The sequence below is a fragment of the Tetranychus urticae genome, chromosome 3 (genome assembly GCF_039701765.1).
Source record: "Tetranychus urticae isolate SD_2017Ah chromosome 3, NJAU_TeUrti_SD_1.0, whole genome shotgun sequence".
Taxonomy (NCBI): domain Eukaryota; kingdom Metazoa; phylum Arthropoda; class Arachnida; order Trombidiformes; family Tetranychidae; genus Tetranychus; species Tetranychus urticae.
In genome coordinates, this window is record NC_142960.1 from 10,653,565 (window position 1) to 10,675,367 (window position 21,803).

The 21,803-nt window shown below is 32.3% G+C and overlaps 5 protein-coding genes and 1 long non-coding RNA gene across 8 annotated transcripts; 3 read left to right on the forward strand and 3 right to left on the reverse strand.

The window, feature by feature from the left end:
• Window positions 1-186: 186 nt before the first annotated feature.
• LOC107369501 (high-affinity choline transporter 1) lies at window positions 187-5,769 on the forward strand. Of its 2 annotated transcripts, none has more exons than XM_025162326.2 (6): window positions 187-306; window positions 730-1,332; window positions 2,001-2,157; window positions 2,230-2,814; window positions 4,248-4,459; window positions 4,537-5,769. In XM_025162326.2, exons 4-6 carry the CDS (start codon window positions 2,253-2,255, stop codon window positions 5,299-5,301), a joined length of 1,539 nt encoding a protein of 512 aa, XP_025018094.2. In that variant the 5' UTR covers window positions 187-306; window positions 730-1,332; window positions 2,001-2,157; window positions 2,230-2,252; the 3' UTR covers window positions 5,302-5,769. The 2 variants fall into 2 exon arrangements, with proteins under 2 accessions (XP_025018094.2, XP_015792948.2); XM_015937462.3 differs by having other exon boundaries at window positions 2,001-2,108.
• Window positions 5,770-6,114: 345 nt separating this feature from the next.
• On the reverse strand, window positions 6,115-11,731 carry lt (vacuolar protein sorting-associated protein light). Its single transcript, XM_015937460.3, has 7 exons — window positions 11,062-11,731; window positions 10,897-10,992; window positions 10,747-10,836; window positions 10,609-10,680; window positions 8,350-10,546; window positions 8,169-8,248; window positions 6,115-6,522 (listed from the first exon to the last, which is right to left on the reverse strand). Exons 1-7 carry the CDS (start codon window positions 11,137-11,139, stop codon window positions 6,442-6,444), a joined length of 2,694 nt encoding a protein of 897 aa, XP_015792946.1. The 5' UTR covers window positions 11,140-11,731; the 3' UTR covers window positions 6,115-6,441.
• BBS5 (Bardet-Biedl syndrome 5 protein) lies at window positions 6,628-8,104 on the forward strand. Its single transcript, XM_015937461.3, has one exon. The coding sequence runs from the start codon at window positions 6,804-6,806 to the stop codon at window positions 8,034-8,036; it is 1,233 nt and encodes a 410-aa protein (XP_015792947.1). The 5' UTR covers window positions 6,628-6,803; the 3' UTR covers window positions 8,037-8,104.
• Window positions 11,732-14,000: 2,269 nt separating the features above from the next.
• LOC107369559 (uncharacterized) lies at window positions 14,001-17,031 on the reverse strand. The gene is made up of 5 exons (XR_016199741.1): window positions 16,857-17,031; window positions 15,901-16,659; window positions 14,925-15,340; window positions 14,792-14,836; window positions 14,001-14,703 (listed from the first exon to the last, which is right to left on the reverse strand). It is a non-coding gene; the product is annotated as an uncharacterized LOC107369559 (long non-coding RNA).
• On the forward strand, window positions 15,853-17,392 carry LOC107369558 (uncharacterized). Its single transcript, XM_015937521.3, has 2 exons — window positions 15,853-16,572; window positions 17,025-17,392. The coding sequence occupies exons 1-2, from the start codon at window positions 16,004-16,006 to the stop codon at window positions 17,035-17,037; spliced, it is 582 nt and encodes a 193-aa protein (XP_015793007.1). The 5' UTR covers window positions 15,853-16,003; the 3' UTR covers window positions 17,038-17,392.
• A 1,336-nt stretch (window positions 17,393-18,728) lies between these two features.
• Window positions 18,729-20,153, reverse strand: LOC107369404 (uncharacterized). Of its 2 annotated transcripts, XM_015937354.3 has the most exons (4): window positions 20,040-20,153; window positions 19,744-19,866; window positions 19,410-19,602; window positions 18,729-19,330 (listed from the first exon to the last, which is right to left on the reverse strand). In XM_015937354.3, the coding sequence occupies exons 1-4, from the start codon at window positions 20,046-20,048 to the stop codon at window positions 19,050-19,052; spliced, it is 606 nt and encodes a 201-aa protein (XP_015792840.2). In that variant the 5' UTR covers window positions 20,049-20,153; the 3' UTR covers window positions 18,729-19,049. The 2 variants fall into 2 exon arrangements, with proteins under 2 accessions (XP_015792840.2, XP_089125139.1); XM_089269013.1 differs by lacking the exon at window positions 20,040-20,153 and having other exon boundaries at window positions 19,744-19,960.
• Between the last annotated feature and the right edge of the window lie 1,650 nt (window positions 20,154-21,803).

Sequence of the window (21,803 nt, forward strand, 5' to 3'; positions counted from 1 at the left end):
TGCATAAATTTGATGATTGTGTCTTTTTAGTAACAACTCTCAATTTGAGCTGTTTGAGTAACTTGTCTCCGAAGACTTTTAATTAATTTTATTAAATCTCGTCTAAATCTGGAGTTTAATCATCACAATTACAATTGTGATATAATTTTTGTATTCATCCAAACTTTTTACTTTCATTATGAATCTATCGAACATCGATATAACCTTTAGCTTCGCGGAGTTGAAAAGGTTTCGTTTTATTTTCCTCCAAACGAATCATTTGTTTTGTTTTGATTTCTTCTCCAACTACAAAACTCATTCCTAAAGGTAAGTTTCGTTCAATGTTAATTTTTTCAACATTACAATTTGAATTAGCACGTTTAAGGATTATCACCATTGTTAGTTGATCTTGAATTTACCTTTACATCAATTATATCTGTAAAATTAGTCCAATATCGTCCTATTTTATTTCAACTTTGTGTTTACCAATTTCTTCCAGTAAAATATTTTACAGCAATATTTTGTTTACAAATCAAAATAGTAATCATTTTTCATCTTTCTATTATCTGTGAAAGCTAAAGTGACTTATTCATCATTTCTTGTATACAATTTAACCATTAGCTTCAACTTTGATAGTTATTCACCATCCTTGGTCACTTGTTCAACTGTCCATAACAATCCCTCCAAATTGTGAATATATTTTGCTTCAATCACTGAATCCATTTCTGTTTACTTGTATTCATATAATAGATAAACCCTTCCAACCTGATAACCAGAACAATGAATTGGTAATATACATGGATTATTTACATCTCCCATCGTAAACAAGCAAAGCCAACATCTCTGTTGACCGGAATCAGAGATTGACTCTCCTCCTTAACCTCTCACTATTACAGTTAATCATTGTCAGCCAAAAAGTCAACAAACGCAAGTAAAAAAGGCCAAATCCTGATTTATTCCTGTTTTTTTTCAATCAAAGAACGTTTCTTCCAAAGTGATCACAAAAAAACACTTAAGCCCATTTAATAATAATTCAAGTATTGTCCATCAAATAATCATAAGAGTGGTTTTAATCTTGTTCATTATATACCTGTCCTAAAGGCTTTACTAATCCAAATTGATTAAATAATTCATCCCACAAGTTTTCATATCATTATAAAGCAACTTCAAGTCTACAAATGGCAGTTAACATAGCTGGAGTTTTTTCAGTTGTGATATTTTACATAATTATCTTGATTGTTGGCATTTGGGCTGGAAGAAAGAAAAAATCTGACAACAATGAACTGGAAACTGAAGAGGTTATGTTGGCCGGTCGAAATATTGGCTTGTTTGTTGGTATATTCACCATGACAGGTAAATTTACATTTCAATTTCCCTCTTTTCAACATTTTTAACTCTTTGCGTTTCATTAACCCAACAAAACGATCAATTAGTTTTTACCATCAATATCACTCGGCAGTTTTTATCATTTATCACTCTTTTTAATAATTTCAAAATCTAAATATATTCATGTAACGAGATTATCGATTAGTTGTTGATCTTTCCATCTCTATTTTATCATTTAGCATTATTATGGCAATTTGTTCATTACTTGCGCATAAAAGAGACTCTTTCCTCATCATTTAGCTAATAATACAGAATGAATTCTTACAGATTCTTACTTCACAGGATAGATAGTGGATATAAATCTTATTTATAGTCTTCGATAATGATAACCACAAATATAAACAGGGGAACATCTTAATGTTAGTAAATTGATCAATGCAAATTGTGTTGCTCTGCATTTTATTAAAGTTAATGGACCATAGTTATAACACTTTATGTACATTTTGCATTCACATTGCTCCTTCTGATCTACTGTCTACTTTGACTTCTGACCTTTTTACATTTGTTTCATTATACTTTAATATTGAGAGAAAAAATTCTCTGTATATTGATTTCTCTATTGTTTTCAACGATCGTCTATCTTTTATTTCCATTTAATATTTTAATATTTTATATTTTTACTTTTCAATGCTCAGCAACTTGGGTTGGAGGCGGTTATATCAATGGAACAGCTGAAGTAATTTACACTAGTGGATTAATCTGGTGTCAAGCTCCTTTTGGTTATGCCATGAGTTTGGTTGTTGGTTTGTGTCCATTTTAATTTGTTGTATACATTAATACATTAGTATTAATGTATTTAATTAAATTTAAATTATTTGACTTTAATTTAAAAAAGATGTCTAATTGCTTTTTGCCTTTTAACAGGAGGATTTTTTTTTGCAACCAAAATGCGGGAACAAGGATATGTAACCATGTTGGATCCTTTTCAAGAGATTCTTGGAGGACGAATGGGTGGCCTTTTGTTTTTACCCGCACTTTGTGGTGAAATATTCTGGTCAGCGGCTATTTTAGCTGCACTCGGGGCCACTGTTTCTGTTATCATTGACATGGACAACGACACATCAATAATTTTATCAGCTATCATTGCAATCATTTATACACTTTTTGGTGGCCTCTATTCTGTCGCTTATACTGACGTTATCCAGCTTTTCTGTATTTTTATTGGACTCTGGTTGTGTATTCCCTTTAGCCTTAATCATCCTGCAGTGAAAAGTTTTTCCCCTGAAATCCATGATTGGTTTGGTGACCTTCCAGCCAGACAATTTGGTCGATATCTTGATTATGCTCTTCTCTTAATACTGGGCGGTGTTCCTTGGCAAGTTTACTTCCAACGAGTTCTTTCCTCGAGGTCCGCTTTCAAGGCAAAAATGCTTTCATATGTAGCAGCTTTTGGTTGCATTGTTATGGCCATTCCTTCAATGATAATTGGTGCAGTTGCAAGAGTTACAGGTAAATTACTAGTCACACTAATAAGTGGATGACTTTATTTAGACAATTTTTTCAATAGTTTTCATAGTCTGGGGAAAATTTTGGGTTGATCCTAATCTGCAAAACAAACAATGTTTCATGGTCCAAGTTAATGCTTTTTCTTTTGCTAATTGCACCTTCTTGAAGACAAAAAAGTAAGACAATCGTCTTGAACTTAATTACAATCAATAAATGAGCATGTAAATATTATAAGTCAAACTTTGCCACAGTAAAAATTAGCTATTACTTCCATGTTTGCATGGAAAAACCAAAATTAAACAAAATTTTCTTTTCAGATTTTTTTTGTCATTTCATCATTTGATATCATTCATGTTAGGATCTTGTTTTTGACTCAATTAAATTCACTTAAATTGATAAAAAGCATGTTTTAGCGAGTAATTCATCTCAGAGCTGATGAAGCTAGCGCAAAAAAGGTTTTAAGTTGGACTTTAATCATTGTTTGTATTGCAGGTTAAGACTAGTTGAAAGTAACATTTCTTGCTTACTGGAGACCATTGTCTCTCATTTAGGAAACTGGTTCAGGTCGAGTGAAATCATTGTAAAATTGTCCGAGAAAAATTATGCTTTTAGCTGTTATCGAATTGTTGCTATTATTAGGTCATCCAAAACAAAATGATCGGCTTCGTAATATTTTGATTTTCTTTATTAATGAGTCGATTTAAATGAAATTTCGTACACTAAATATGTATGTGTTCACTATGGACAATCCGTTACTATCTCTAGCGCGACTTTTAGACTACATTCACGCGGTCACTCCCGTTGAGGTCATTTACCGCTCGATTCAAAATTGTCTAAAATTCAGATAAATCAATTATTACAGGATTTTCGTCGTGCTCGCAAGATACTTTATGCTTCTGGGCTTCGACTGCTCGAAAAATTTATTGACTAAGCTGATTCTTCGTGCTCGAAGCTTGCGATCTCTGCGATTACACTCTTAGTCTTTTTAGCGATATTTTTTCCTTCATTTAGAGCGGAAACCCAAAACTTCCCAGTCGATTCAGAGGCGCTACCACTGCCTAACAATTTTATAAACTTCGAGTGTACAAAACCAGCGCTACATTTCGAAAATACAGGAAAAATCACGATTTCGAACATTTAGGGCTTCGAAATTCGATTTTTCTTAATTTGTTCGAAGTCGATCGTGACTAGCCAAAATTTAATGACATGGTTAGATAGAGTGACAAATAAGCTTTGAAAAAATGCATTATGTCAGCGCATACGTCAAGTGGTTAGTAAGTTATAGCGCCTCAAAGTCCGATCATTTTGTTTTGGATGACCTAATATTATTTATATCGTTATATTGTATATTATTGTCATCTTTTTGATTATTTTTTATTTTTTCGTCAATTATCTGATGTTTTTATTTCGTTTTTTTTATCTTGTCCATTTAATAGTATGGGAAGAGACAGATTTTAAGCGTCCTTTGGACGATTCCCATACTTCATTAGTTTTACCAATGGTGTTGCAATATTTAACTCCGCCGTTTGTACAATTTGTTGGCCTTGGAGCTGTAAGTGCAGCAGTTATGTCTTCTTCCGATTCATCTCTTCTCAGTGCATCATCAATGTTTGCCCGAAATGTTTATAAACTTATGATCAGATCAAATGTAAGTAAATTTTTATTCATTTTCCTACACTAACCACCTTAAATTAATTTTGTAATCATTTTTTCATTTTCCGATAGGCATCTGAACACGAAGTAGTTTGGGTTATGAGAGTTTCAATAATTGTTGTTGGTGCCATTGCCACAACTATGGCACTCTATGTCAAATCAATTTATGGTCTTTGGTACCTTTCATCAGATATTGTTTACGTTGTTCTATTTCCTCAATTAGTTTGCGTTGTTTATTTTAAACGTCACTGCAACACTTATGGGTCCTTAGCAGCGTATATTCTTGGGTTCCTGCTTCGTGCTCTTGGCGGTGAAAAAACTATCGGTATTCCTCCACTAATTAAATATCCCTTTTACTCGGAAAGTGATGGTCAACTCTTCCCATTTCGTACTTTTGCCATGCTAACATCTTTTGGTACTTTATTGGGTGTCTCCACCTTGACCAAACATCTATTCGAGAAAAATATTCTACCTGCTAAGTATGACTTTTTTCATTGTGTGATCAACATACCTGAAGATGCTGTGGTTGTTGGTGAACCCCAAGAAGGTGAATTATCAGTTCTCAATTTATCAATTGCAAAAAAGTACCAACTATCAGAAGCTAATGGTCGAATCAATCCAGGACTTTCAACTGATTATGAAGAGGAAGAAACAAAAGCAAAAAGCTATGGAGGAACAGGTAAACTAGTTGCTAGGCCTGGATTGGAAGATAAGTTTAGTTCATTCAATGATGATAGACCATCGATTCGACGAGATAGTTATAAAAGACTCGTAGAAAGACCATCACCAATATCAGGACCTGAACAAGATTTAACTACCCAAGTTTCCAAACTTTAAATAATATTTTTAAGGGCTCAAACCAACCAAAGACTATGGCCATGTTACGTAAATTAAGAGCTAATCATAAGAGAAACAAAATATTTCATAGAAGGATAAAAATTTAACTAAAACCAATTCAATGGATTATCAATTTAAACTTAATGGTTGTGACCTGATGCCGTTCAAAAATGGGAACCGAATTCCCGAATTACCTGGCTACCAGATAATTTCAAGTCATTTCAAGTAAACATATTAATCAATGGATAAAAGAAATTTTGGTGATAATATTTCGATCAACAAAGCTAAACGAAATACTCAAAGGTTGTGAAAAAATAAAATAAATTTTCTGTTTTCAATGTTGAAACTAATATTACTGTTAGAATCGATTGTTTGCAATTAAAAGTCAAATGACGAAAATGTAGTTTTAACTAATCTTCATAAAGGTTTAATTTTGGTCAAAACAATAAAATACTGTAATAGATGTGACATTTTAGGACCATTTAATAGTATTTATTAATAATAATCATTTAGCGGACAATATTCCCATTGAATTAACTAAAATTTAGTTACAATAATTAAATAAGCACTAGGTCCAAGCACTAGTTCCAGTCATTTTCAAGTTACCACTTTGGAGTCTTAATTTCAACTCCCCTCAATAATCCTTTAGTTAAAATAAAGAGTTAGTTTTGCCCTTCTGACCATTGTTAAGAATAAGAAATGTATTTTTCAAGTCAGGGAAATAGACAGAATAAAGAAAGAGGAGAATAGTTTTGACCATTTCTCTTTCTCAATTTAAACACTTAATGTTTGAATGTTACATAGAATATAGAATTATAGAATAATAGAATTATTTTATTGTATCATTTGGTACAATAAATATAATGACATACAAATATTAAATTAGCAACGAGTAATTATGAATAAGAAAAACGTTCAGAATAATATTCAATTCGATTCATACAAAAATATCTTTGTTGGTTACATTACAGTTGAATATAAGTTGATATAAAAAGGAGATTTGACTTAATCTTGATCACGAAAATTCTGTGAAAATATATCTCAACTAAAAACAAGATTTTGAATCAATTGAAGATGATAATGAATCAGGATCTATTGTTTAGTTTTTAAAAAGCCAATTTACATCAGAGTCGCAAAATATTATTGAACTTTCCTGTACGGTTGAGTAGACGTGTTTCCATCCATTGTTTGATTAGTTGTACAAATACTGCAGAAAATTTTCTATTTGAAGTAGAAAAATAGAATTAAATTAGAAGTTAGAAATTAGAATAGCACATTTAACACAATCAGAGTAAACAGATATCATGAATTCAAAACAAAATAAACTTAAGGAACAACAAGATGACAAGCTGTGAGGCTCACAGATGAGTAACTAAGGATGGTTACCAAAAACAAACGAAATAAAAACAATAGATTAAGTATCAAATTCAAGATCTAGTTTCAAGATTCAACTTCGATTCATTTCATTTTTCTGACTAATTATAAAAATTGTTGGATAAATTATGGCCAGTTCAAAGCCGATTGAGCTATATAAATTTGATCCTCTTTGGCAAGATCGTGATTTACGTTTTGATGCTACAGCCAAGGAATTGAGTCTACGCAAAGGTGAGAAAAATTTGTATCGTTATGATCGAATTGAAGATACAAAAGGTAATGCAGGTGATGAGGGTCGATTGACTATTACAAATTTGCGAATCATTTGGCAATCCAAGTCCAAACCAAGGATTAATTTGACCATCGGATTAAATTGCGTTATATCCATAACAAGCCGTAATTTGCACAATAAATTACGAGGACGGTATACAGCTCTTCATATTATGGCTAAAATCAATGGGACCAGATATGAATTTGTGTTTACACCATTGGAAGATAAAGAATCAGTTGGAGTCGATCCAGGTCCATCGGCAAGTTTAATATTTAGTAAACCTGATTCAGCAGTAAGTGAATCTTCAAATGATACTACAACTGGAATGAATCCACGATTTTGTAACATTGGATCAGAAATAACGATGACAGTGAGTCGTGTTTGTAAAGCGTATTTGTGTACAAAATTATTTCGTGATTTGAAACTTAGGTCAGCTATTTTCACGGCTCAAGGTAAACAGCTCAAAATATTGTCATCTGAACAGATTTACAATAAATTTCAAGGAGTTTGGAATCTTTCGTCTGATCAGGGAAATCTTGGTACAATGCATGTAACCAATTTACGGATCGTTTGGCATGCAAATGTCAATGAATTATTCAATTTGTCGCTGCCATACATTCAAGTTTCATCCATAAGAGTCCGTGAATCCAAATTTGGTCCTGCCTTGGTTATTGAATCTAGTGACAGTTCAGGAGGATATGTTCTTGGCTTTCGAATTGATCCACTCCAAAGACTTATCTCAGTTTATAATGAACTATGCAATTTGTACAATGTTCATGTAACTAATCCAAATTATGGTGTTGAAACTTTTCTTGCCATGGAGATGGGTTTATCAAGCTTTGATGGAGGAAGGGGCAGCAGTTCCTCGAGTGATTCCAAATTGGAAGATGATTTGATTAATACAGATTATATAGATGAAGGTAATGAATTGAATCCTGATGTGATTGCTTCTTACTTGGAAGATGATTCGCAAGTAATTGCTAAAGATGCTGAACCAATCTTCTGTCCTCAATTAGGATTGGCAATTGAAAAAATTAAAGACGGTTATACTCTTGAATCCCTTTGGAATGTAATACCTCAAGGATCATAATCATCAAGATTGTAATTTTGTATGAACTAAAATGATAAAGAAGCCTAAATAAATTCAATCTAACCTTTCGTGTTTCAATCTAATTGAAGAGGTGAAAATAAGATTATTAATTAGTGTTATACTAATCCTTACATCTTCAGATATTGGTAAACATTCCTCGTGAAAAATATGTTGGCAATTGAAAATAATTAGGTTTGATGCACGGGAAAGATCTGAAAATATAACAAAAAACATTCGATTATTAAATTAGACTAATACAAGCCAGAAATGGTATCAATTTTTGTTTGAAAGGGTCGATTTTGAATCACTTTACCTCTTTTGAGAACACGCGTTGAGCATCTATTGCAAGTTTTTTCATCAGACATCAGTATTCCTCGCTTTTGAAGAGAATTTAACTTTTCCAATAATTTATAACAATCAGTGACTAGAACTTGCTTTCGAGTTTCTTCTTCAGCAATGTGAAGTCGATAATCACGCAATATTTTGAGTAGAGCATCTTTCAATCCTTGAATTTCCATTTGATTGGGAATTCGACTTATAAAGGCAACTGGATCAGGAATATGAGTACCAACAGTTGATAGTAAAACAGCAACAAATTCAGGTTTGTCAAGAGAGTATGTGATTAAATCTTCCCAAAGATCATTGTCAGAATGTTTTAAACAAAATTCAATAGCATAATTGATATTAGACATTTTATTTATAATATAATGTAAGGCTTCTTTTGAATTTCCCATTCGACTGAGAAGATAAACTGTTTCGGGAATAAGATTGTACTTCTCACAAACTTTGAGTGCTTTTTCTAAAGAAAAGTGATTTGAACTTTGTAAAAATGGTAACAATCGATCAGAGGTGAACTGTGCATAAAGCGAAATGAGAAGGTCATGATGTACTGCACAAAGATCACCATCTTGTTGAACCACTTTATCAAGGTAAGACCACAAAAGGTCATGTCGATTTTTCAACTTTTCAACAACAAAATCAACAGGAATAGTTTCTCTTTGTTCCAATAGTAGTTTAGATGTTCCACTTGGATTAACTACCATGAGATCTTCCAACTTTTCAAGAAGTAATTGATTCAATTGATAATCTCGAATCAATTCAAAAACTTTGTCGCCTTCACCAATTTCTAGGTAAATGGAAACTGCTTGTTCGTGTTTACCGTCATAAATGTATAATAAAGCTAATGCTTGGGATAATTTTTTGTTTCCAGGATCCTTGCCATAAGCTTGGAGTAAACCTCTGGTCATTCTTTGAACGTTATATTTTGAGGAAGGCCAAGTTTCGATTAAATGTAGAAAACCACTCGCATCTTTTTCCAAGAAATCTCTTAAGACTGTTTCATAAGTATAGGCATCTAAGGTGATTGGATCTTCGATTGGTAAAAAAGGCGCCAGGGCTGCTAAATTTCCGCACTCAGTAAATTGTCGAATTTGATCTTTCCAAGCTTCAACTGAATTACCAAGAATGGAGGGACACAATTCTCCGGCTTTTTTAAAGGCTTCATCGGTCTTTTGATTAAGAAGATAAGATATATAAGCTTTACCAACTGATAGTATGCTATGAAGGCGAATATTTTTACCCTTTTTAACAAGGTTCAAAGCTTGGTCGAAAAAATGATGATCAATTAGCCAACTTATTCGTTCATCATCCTCTTTTGGCTTGGCAATGATTAGATCTTTGGGACAAAAAACAAAATATATTCCATCTTCAAGGAGATATTCCAAAGAATAATCGTTGCTTTTGTAACTTTTGTAGCCTCTTGGAAATAAAGCATCATTGGAAATCACATCACATTCGTCCTGAGTAGGTTCTATTATAATTAGTGATGGATGGTGAACCTTAATTTTTTCAGGTTCTTCGGAAGAAGCAACTTCTTGGACTTCGTGAACCTCTTGAGCTTCTTGGGAAGACGGAGTAACAGGAGAAGAAGGAGTTTCAGGAGAAGAAATAGCTGGCGTAGTGGTAAGAACAACTATAGCATTTTCTAAAGGTGCTATTCCATAAATGGAAGATTTAATGGTGCACATTGAAGGTATGATAACTTGTTTTGTAGGAAGTTTATCAGCATCAGCTGAACGGAAAGATCTTCGGGCAACTTGGCACAATTTAATTGAGTTGGCACACCCTATGATAAATTCATTATCATTTTTCCAGCAAAGATAACTTTGATGAAATTCGGAATTTAGACTTGGCTCTGCTTCCCGAGCAATAAAACAAATAACCACTCTTTCGTCCATATCATAGATACGAATACCATTATCACTGGCAAAAGCAATTAGATTACAACGCCACTTGACTGAACGGATCTGACCATAGCCTTCGTAGAGTAAAGTTGATTTGTAACGCGATAGAAACGTTTTCTCGTGAAGAACAACTCGCTCATCTCCGGTGACAATACGTCGATTGGTACCAGGACGACAAAAGTTCGGATCAATAGCAACACAATGGACAGGTCTATCAAAATTAAAAACGTTGTTGCAATCATTGGAACATAAACCAAAAATTGCTGCCTATTTTTAAGACAAAGTTTAATTAGAATTGAAATCAATCAAGTTAAAGTATCAAATTATACCTTGCTGACAGAACAAGAAACGATATATTCTCCTTTGTTTTCAATGCTTATACAATTGACGGCCGTGGTATGCTGGGAAATATAAAACAACCAAAAATGTAAATTATTGAATGCGATTTCAAAAGTGGATTGACTTACCAGGGAAAGTTGAGAGAGGCGTTCATGGACACAATTACCCTGCAAGTCGACGATATGAACCTTTCCAAGACGGGTTCCGATTGCTATATACTTTAAATAAATTATAGTCAATATGTAATCAGTAAATCATTGAAGAAATAGAGTAAATACCTTCCAATGCACAGCTACACAACTGATTGAATCCTTTTGTAGAATATTATTAACATGATTTCCAATTCTTTCAATCTTCAATCTGGGTTCTGATTCCTAGATTTATTGATACAGAGATGAAAAGTAAGATTACAAAAACCAAAACTATTTAAGTTAGAAACTTACAATTGATTGTTCATCTCCACCAATATTTCCTGGTGATCTTTCTGGATCCCAATCATCTGTTGGATCAATATCTGACATGGTACCGATAGATCAAGTTTACTGATAATCTAGAAACAATTTCACAATAATATAAGGTTCATAAACTGTAAAATAATCTTTGACTATGAAATCAAGAAAGATTCGGTAGATATCCGATAAATAGCAAAAACAGTGAGTTGATACGGTCAAAATTCAACATAAGCATTTAAGATTAATCCAGATTAATCACAATTTCCAGTAAAATTTACAATTATTAAAAGCAAACAAACAAATTAGTCAAAGAAATTAGATCAATTGAAGCTAGTAGTATTTTTAAAACATTGGTTAACATTGTTTAGACAAAATCAGCTGGTGGTGGGAGTGACTTATAAAAACTAGCGCGATTTTGACAACATGTAAAACATTAATTTCTTAATGATTATAACAAACAATTAAATTAACCAAAAAAATCAACTAACAAAATTAAATGAAAAAAATTCCTTGCAGTCAATTATCAATAATTTACCTAATCAGTCAATACTGATGAACAAGAAATTCCCTGATCTCCAAGGATATGAAGCATTGTTAAATTGAATAATCACCAACTAGAGTTGATGCCATTTTCAATTAGAGTTTAATTTCTATTCAGAACTCACAAAAATACTATTATCTGAGACTGAACTCAAGATAATTTGTGTATTTACACTTATACACTTGAACTGATTGTTTATTGATGCGAAAACATCACTCGTAATACTTAATTACTAATTTTTCGTCATCAAATTGCCATTATAACATTGAATCTTAACAAAAAACTATCCAATCTTTACGATCAACTTGCCTCTAAATCAACAAACAAACCCACAGATAACAATCAATGGTGAACAGACAAAGCCAGCGCAAGATCTCACGAATCAAAAACCAAATCATGAATTTTGATTCGGATTATTTTGTAAGACGCTTAAGATATGGACTCAGAATGTTCTTGATTTTTTATTATCGGATATCATTGATTATTGTTCAGTCAAATGGCATTCAATCTAAAAAATCACTGATAGTCAAGTTATAAACGATCAAACATTTTGTCTCATATTTTTGTCTCATAGGTTAGTAAAGAAGCAGTTTTATGAATCCAAATTTTTGCGGTGAAAAATGGTAGATTTGTTATCCTTAATATCTATAATCAAATGCTCTAATTAGTTCAATGATCACTTAATTCATCAATTAGTCGCCCAAGTTGACTAAATTTAAAGTATAGACTTTGAAATTTACAAATAAACCCAAGAAAAACTAATAGCAATATGAATTTGTATTGAAGCAAAATGAAAACAATACCAGTAATAACGATAATTATGATGAAAAATAGAGGCTCATCGAAATCTGTTTAAGCTTATTTCATCGTTTAATTATGATATAAGGCTTAAATTGGGTTTCGCTCTGATTAATAATATCATCTTAAATATAACTGTTACAATGATGAAACAATTTTCACCAACAAATACATATTAAGCTGTGCACAAAAACAAAAACAAAACTGAGTGAATCAAGTTAATTGCAACAACAATAGATCGTGAAATCAGTTAATAGATTAGTTGATTGTTGTGAATGAAAAATTGGTTGACAAAAAAAGCTGATCATTTAACAGTATTATGTCGATGAGACTTGATTATTTTTTTTTTGGTAAAACTCTCACATATTGGCAAGTCTCTCATCATTGAACAACATTATTATTGCAATCCTTACTTCATTATTATGATTGTATGAAAGGGATGAATATCTGCTTCTTTTGGTGGTTTACTGTCATTAAATGTTTCTTCATAATCAACAATCAACCTTTTATCATGAGATTTGTGACATTCATAACAATGTTAAACTCAATTGTTGCTATTTCTCACTATTAATCGTGTTTCCGATGCGCCTTTTTGAATAAAAAAATGATCCAATATCATTAGATGATAATCAAATGTCAAGTCATTATCATTTCGCAGCTTCAAACAATCCAAGCTAATTGTTGATTGCAAATATCAAGGTTAATCTCATATTTTTGATTCTTTATTTTACGATTCTCATCTCTTGCTATTAATATGATTTACCAGATTTAATTTGAAATAAAAATATCAATCATTTCAAGTCTTTAAATTGTATCAAGGCTGCAATGTTTCAATTGAGGTTCCTGTTTTCAATGGGAAAGCTTTGAAGATTGAATCTTTACATCATCTTCATAAGCCAGGTTAAAAAGGTGATTGTCAATTGATAATTTTGTAAATGTTTATTGGTTTTGACCTCCAAATTTGATTTTTATCACAATTAGACAAATTGCTTGTAAATTGACTCGATCATAAATTCAATCAATTTAAAATCAACTGTCAAATTTTAATTTCAGTGTCAATACGTTTAACTTTCAACTCATCTTTTAGTGGTAAATCATTATAAAGGTTGATCAATAGATCTATTGATTAATGTTGACTATTGGCCAAGGTAAATCTCATTACATTGAAATTATCTTGAATTGTAATCATTTGCATGTTTAGAGACTGATACTTAAGATCAGCTTTTAGATCAATCTTCAAGGCCTAAAAATTTACCTTATATTTGCATTTCGATTTGGTTATTTGGTAATTAATTTATTTTATATTTAGTCCCAAAACTCATTTGGCAGGTTATTATTGACAATATTATGAAGATGTTTAATGGTTAAGATCATATTCAATGACTAAAAATTCAGGTTGTAAACAAAATGATGAAGTTACATTCATTTTAAATGGTTGGTCAATCTCATCTGAATTTGTGTTTCTGGTTGTTAGTCAAAAACATTAATTAAACTGGATTACTTTCATTTGTATAATCATATTGCGATGGTCAGCTGAATTAGTTATGTTAAAGTGATGGGAAAATTATTATTGACTCAATCTTTGCTTTCCTTTTTTTGGCAAAAAAACTGGTTAACGAACCTTTAATTGTTGTTGAAGATATGAGAAGGCACAAAATCACTCAACTCTGATTATTAGTAAACATTTTACCATGTTTTACATGTACACTAAATTTATAAATACATTATACTTTCTGGAATTGTGATTAAAAACAAATTATTATTACTTTTTGCTCTGACCATCAAATTGTACAGATTGTTGGTTACACTTGAGATCCGAAATGAGGCTTTCGTTTGTATATTAATGCCATCCGAAATTAATTAACCTTTGGTTTCCTAAAATAATCCTTTATATTATATCATTTGAAAATTGTGGATGTTTGCATTTTTCATTTCCAGCAACTTGAGCTTGTCCAGTTGATCGACGCTTTAAGATTTGATTGTTTAACATTTATAAATTATGTCCATTGAGACGGATTTGATATAATCCAGTTTTTGGCAACACAAAGTGATTGATATATTGTGACCTCGACGGGGTTATCAGACTTATTGCGACGATTAACATGACAAACAAGATGATCCAACAAAAAAAGGTTTCTTTGCTTATCAAAAATCTATTGATCCCAATCCAATTCTCATGTTTTGATCATAATTTTTAACTTTAATCGGGCTGATGGTGCATTCAATGTTGAAAAATGCAATGATATCAATCCTAATTGTTGATGGTACAATTGAGATGAATTTAGGTTTCCATTCTGATTTGTAACAAATAGGTAAAAGAAATGAGACAAGAAAAAATGCAACATTAGAAATATAATAAAAATAATATGAGTTATTAGTTACCTGTTTCCTTCGTTAAATCTTGATTTTACTGGGAAATAAAAGTGCCTAATGGGTTTAACAATAAAATTATATAAAAATCTAACAAGCAAGCTTGAATAAGCATTTTATTAGTGCAAGAAATAACTCAATTAACCATTCAATTGTTGATTATGATGAAAAGAAATGTTGATCGTCATGTTCATATAATGATCTTTTTGACTATGTGGCCTTATAAGATGTCATCTTTTATAATTATCAATAGTTGACAGAAGAAGCGAAAACACCAAAAATCATCTCAATCGTGATTAACTTGTTTAGCACGTGTTTATCATCTTTCTCACGTTGACTGTTTACTGATGTTGTAAAAGATGATCAGATTGGTGTTGATGTTGTTCCATGATGATATGTCGATGGTGATGATGGTGATAATCTTGCATCCCTCAATGAACCTTATCATTTGCTTCTTCTTCTTGCTGCTTGATTCGTCCAAAAAGATTTTAAATTGTGAATAACAATTTATCTTTAAACACACTTTATGGCTTTACGATTGTGTTAAACACCTCCAAGCCCCTAGAAGAGAGTAAAGAATCAAATTATTATCAATAATAATGAACGATAATAATAATAAACGAGCAAGAAAAATTGAAGGGAAAAATTGGGCTAAATGAGAGAGAAAGAAAGCCAAAGAGAAAGCGGCATTTTTTAAATTTTACGAACATTAAGACATGTGAAACGGTTCGTCGGAGATGTGTCATTGATATTGATGTAGAAAGTAATGAAGAGGGTTGGAGTAAAATGGTTGGGGGGTTTCAAGCAGGTGAAGGGGGTTTACATGTTTTGGAACATATTTTGACAGTTCATGGCCCGTTAAGCAGATCATCCGTTGGCCTGAAAGTGATGCCTGGTCTAGCGTTTACATAGTTTATATACTTATAGCTATTAACTCTTTTTCACTCTTAACCATTCTCATCTTTTTCCCCTCTTTCTACTCGCTCTTCTCACCTAAATTTGCCTCACTCAAGAGACTCTTTCGTTTGGTATATAAACGCATTTCGGGCTCATCGAATTGTCACAATAGTTCAAGTATTGTTTGGATTAGTGCAACAAAAAATCAAGTGAACAAAACTTACCTCATATTTTGGATTATTACCTTTGCTCGAGTCGAGCTTTTTAAACCTTTTTAGCTATATTATTTCAATTTAAGCCTTTTTTAAAATTCCTCATTATTTCAAAATGTTCAACAAATCCAGTTTCATTGTCAGCCTTTTGGTCTGTGGATTATGTCTTGCCGTTAATGCAGCCAACAGCACTTCTTCCAATGCATCACCAGGTCCCTTCATCCCAGTGCCAGTACCAATTCCAGCCTTCCCTGGTTTCCCTGGTGCCTCAGCCGGTGCACCATCTGGATATGGTTATCCTGGTTATCCTTCAGCCTATTCTGGTTTTGGAAGCTACGCTAGCCCAGCTTATATTTCACCAAGTTACGCACCAGCCTCAGGAATGAGCCCATACGCTTCAAGTCCGTATGCTGCTTCCAGTCCATACTCAAGTGTAGCCTCATCAAGTCCTTATGCTGCTGCCTCCAGCCCTTACGCTGCTGCCGCTCAAAGTCCATACTCATCAAGCCCATACTCATCAAGCCCATATTCATCAAGCCCATACTCTTCCAGCCCATATGCATCATCAAGTTATTCATCACCATACTCGTCTTATGGTACTCCATACTCTTCTTATGGTTCATCTTATGGAGGTTCAACATTAGGTTATGGTTCCTCATCATACCCAAGTTCATCTTCATTCCCGTAAGTTTGATTGATAATATACACGCTTTTTAAACGTTAATGTAAAACTGCAGGTCATAATCCTTTTCGTCTGTTTTGCCTTACTTCCTAATGTATTTATAAATAAACAATCAAAATAGAGAATAAAAGAAATAACCAGACCAAATTAGTGGAATTTTACACACAAATCAACTCATTGACAAACAGTTATTTCTTAAAAATTCAATAAAACCATGAAAACAATCAAAATGAAATAAGCATGAAAATATTGTCATATTGTTATAGTTACAATATGTTCAACTTACCGAATGGAAATTTTCAATTGTACAATACACGGAAGAATTTTTCATTTTACCATTTCAAGATAGTTGACAATCCACACACATGATTGTCAGAGAAAACTATCATTCCATAATAATTTTGAGGAAACACATTCTCATCTCATTATTTATCTTCTCTTTTTGTTAATCCAGATTCTTTGGTTGAAACAAAAAAACGTTGTATTCCAATGACGTTCATAAATGAATTCATGTCTCCTTCAAGCAAGCCGTTTGAAGCAAGTTTTCGGCCAAAATAATTGTCCCTCCAAAATCAATTATCCACCAAAAGAAAAGATCTTATAACCATATTAATATAATAATTAAATTTATAACAATAATCACATTTGTTTTCATAAATAACATTAAAAATAAATCACTAAAAAATCATAAGATGAAAAGCTATTGTTAAAAAATATAACAATGACCACCATCTATTAACAAATGATACAAACTGATTATTGCAAAGATCCACCAACACTTTTTTGACTTTTTTGTTCATTAAACATTTTTTTGCAAAACAATATTTTCACCGAAAAAACCTCAAAATAATTCTCATTTATTATTTTAATATGAAAAATTACTTCATAATTAATATTTAAATTGTTTATGGTGCATTTTTTACGATAAATTTCTGACATTTCCACTTCATCAACGAGCCAACAATTTACTCCTAGCATGAGATACTTTTGTTCAATTATCAAATAAGGATTTTAAACCGATAAAACCAATAAATTCATGGATTTGGAAGCAATAAATTATCTGACCAACAAGTTAATCAATCAACAAATAATTTACAATCAGACTATAAAGACAATTTGAGAGTGAAATCAATTACTTCTGTATTTGACTCATCTTCTGAATTCAACCGAGTGTAGCATCTAGATTGTTTTTAATAGCTATATGTTGGTTAATTGTTGACAAGTATATTATTAGAGCTACAGTTGCCGATATGAAGAGAGGTGATGACAATAATTGAGGTGTAAGTCACAAAAACAAATTACAATTATAATCATCGGTTGACTTACTTTTACATTATCAGGTCGATTGCTTGTTGGCGTCATTTTTGCCAATACAAAAGATACCAATTGAATTACAACCATTGTCGAGTGCTGCTGTTTAATTGAAAACTATTTATCTACTGATCAAGATGATGACTGGTGAAGCAAAAAGGGTAGACAAGTGAAAGAATCAAGTTGAATGTTGAACGGGTTGTTCACTGAAAATAACCTTGTCACTACATTTTTTCACGCGTTTTCTGGCATTGACACTAAAATCTTGAAATTTAAGACGCTAACGCTTATTTAAGTTAATGGGGCGACGAGTAAAAACACTTCAGCTATACTAATCATCAAGTATTGATTGAATTACTTTACAGCTGATGATGACTTTCACATACAAAAAATGAGAAAGGGTTAATAATCTTTAATCTGTTCATCAGTTAGTGTTTTCTGCTCATATTTAAATGGTGCTTTCCAATTATTATTGCAGTCTGTCGATTATGAACACAAGTAAGCGTACGACTGTATCACAATCAAATTGGTCATTTTATTCATCGCATTTCCAATTATTTTAGATTGAATTGCGACTTCAAGTTGATGAATTTGGCCTTTAAATGTTTCAGTTCTATGTCATGATCTATTGTGGTTGTTTATTAACTCCTAATCATTGATCGAGTAGATCAATCTCTATATTACAGGGATAGAAATCAAGTTTGAAGATACATAGCGTGTTGTTATTACATTGAAACAATTTGGGTTTGATACTTTTGACTGCTTTACTTGTTTCTTTTCAAATTTCAAGTATTTTCTGTATGATTAATTTTGATTGATTGTTAAAATAAACAGGAGACATGTTGAATTTAAAAGAAAATAGAAGTCTGATCTTTATTCGTTCTCATCTTTTGATGATTCTTACTTAATCACAACATTCTTAATAGCAATTATAATAATAATAAAATAAACCCGATATTATGGATCTATGGCATCCAATTTGACATGAAAAAGAGTCTTGTTGGTTTTTTTATGTCATTGTGATATAGATTACAAATAATGTAATAATAATGACAATTAAATTAATTTTTTTCATGTTTCACCCAAAGGATAGTACAGTGAGAGGACAGAAAAAAGAAAGTTGATGATGATTTTAATGATGAGTATTGGTTGATGTATTGTAATTAATTTACTTTCTGAGACCAAATCCTCCGTAAGGAGCGGCAAAACCATAAGCACTGTATGAAGCTGGGGCGTATGAGTATGGTGCATAAACTGGAGCTGGTGCGTATGCAGGGGCTGGAGCATATGCGGGAGCTGGAGCATATGCGGGAGAAGCGTATGTTGGAGCGATTGCTAAAGGTGCAGCTACTGGGGCAACGGCTGGAGCAGGTACGGCAGCAACAGCTGGGGTGACAATAGCAGGAGATTTGTTGATCAAAACACTAGCAGGGTCACGGGGCTCGGTTCCTAAAGTTCAGAATCAGAATCAAAAAAGATAAAAAAACAGATTAGTGAAATTAAGTATTGTTAGATTATTGAATGTTACCTGGTTCGTTGGTTGAGATGGTGGCTCGGAAACCGTTAGCATCGGCAACATAGTTGACAATTCGTAATCGACCATCAGCATCTCTTAATCCATATGATCCGATTTTGGTTCCAAAAGCATCTCCACTTTCACGTCTGAAGGTTCCACCGGTGGAATGATCTTCATTATATCCAAAAGCATAGTTTCCAATATTCTAATTGCAATTCCAATGATTAGATGAGTGGTGTAATGTCACATGTGAGAAAATAAATAAAAATAAGAATAAGAATCCAATAATTAAGCTTTTGAAAAGACAGTTGAGTTTTCAATCCAAACAAAAGAAACTTAAACATACATCCTGGCTTCGGTATTGGCTTGAAGCTCCGGTGTTGAGGATAGCTGCAGCGGGTGCATAGGCTGCTGGAGCAGCGATGAGGCCACAATAAGCTGAGGTGAAGAGGGTAACAAAGGCTACGAACTTGATTGGAGTAATTAGGAGAAAAAAATGAAAGTGAAAAAAGAAACACATCAGATGATTAGAAAGACAAAAAATAACGTTTGAGAAATGAGTAATTCGGGTAAAAGGTTAGGGCGCACTTTTTGATTAGCTTGGTTAAACTTATGAAAATAAGATGAATAATTTTTACATACTCGGATCATTTTCACTGATTGTTGGTTAATTGTAAATCTAAGATACACAAAAATGGATAAACTGTTAAAAGTTAGAAGCAATTGGAGAGATTGTTACTTCGAAATGGTTTGAATGTTTCTGAATGAAAGTGAAAGTGTAACCACAACGATTTATATACTGTCCAAGAAATGTGAGATCCAGAGGGATTGAATCTATCATGAAAGAAGGAAGAGAAGGAGAAAGAGAAAGTCAGAAAGAAAAAGAAAGTAAAAGTAAGGTCATTATTATTTACTTCATTTGGCTTTCAATTTTCACCACCCAAATATTTATTCACCTTTCATTGAAGTAGCCATTTCATTTTGGCCTTTTCTCTTTCTTCTCTTTCTCTATTTCTCTTAATTCTTCCTCCCTCTTCCTCCTCCTTCCTCACCTTACATCGGACATTCAAAGCAAATGTAAACCAAATATTATTCAAAGAGGAAGGGATGAATATTAATTCACTCCTCTAAACATGAAAAGGAAAGTGAAGCTAAAAGTGAAACTGGACTGGACGACTTTCACTCTCCATCATCTTCATCATTATCATCCTTATTATTATTATCATCATCATCTCATTTTGGCCGTTCATTTGTATTACATGCGATTATACATTCAGATAGTTACCTTGATTTCTGATGGCCTCGCCCGATCACTTATCATGTTAACTTCATCATTCCTACCTTAGATATAATCCGAATCGTAACTCAGGCTTTGATAACCCAGCCATTGACTACTAACAGTCAAACAATGGTTAAAATTGTCAATGTATTAATATTATTGACTCGCTCAACAGTTTCCTATGTTAATTGTTCAACTCTGAAGATCTTTCAACCTCAAAACAGAAGTATTAAATTCAGCAACTATTATCCAAATAATGGTTCCAATTAGATAATTGGATAATTATTTCCCACTCTTTGTCAAACCAAACCCTTGAGTTAATCATGTAAAATATTTGAGTAATTGTATAACCAAATGTAAAATATCACTCTTTAATCAAAACTTTGCCTTTTACACAAGAAATCATTTTGAATATCATTTATTGTAAGTGTAAATGAAACAGTTGAATGTTAATAAGAGCCATTATATTATAATATACCAGAAAGGATCCATTAAACGTAATCGATTAAAAGTATAGCCATCAAATTTAGATGGAAATCAGTTTAAAAAGGAAACAAGAAAATCATTATTTTCAATTGGTCAGTGAGTCTCAACAATATATGATAGCCTCAATTAAAAAGCTGATTGTTCAACAATCGGATTTTATACAACATAAATCGTTTTACTAGTCAGTTGAATATCGTCCATTTTGCTGAAATTATTCAATAACTAAATTAAAGTAAAAAATTGACAATCAAATCGTCTATGCAAGTTAGTTACTTAGGCAAGGAAACTAGACTCATCTTTGAAACCTGAGTTGTAGATGAAAATGAAGATTTAAATTGTTGTTATTGTAATTAGTTTGGTGAATTGAAATGACTGTGATTGGAAATAAATTGTAATTAAAGACCAGATAATGTTGTTTGGTTTGGATTAAAATGGATACCAGAAAACCTAATGTAACCATACAGTCGCTGTGGCTCTTAAAATGAATGAAGTTAAAGGTAATTCATTTTAATTGTCATTCTATCCTCGCTTTTAGATAAATTGTTTCTTTATTACACTTTACACCTTCTTAAGTAGCTTCTTTAATTTTATCAACCTCAAGATTGAAGGTTAAATAATATGAATAAACACGTTCCATACAG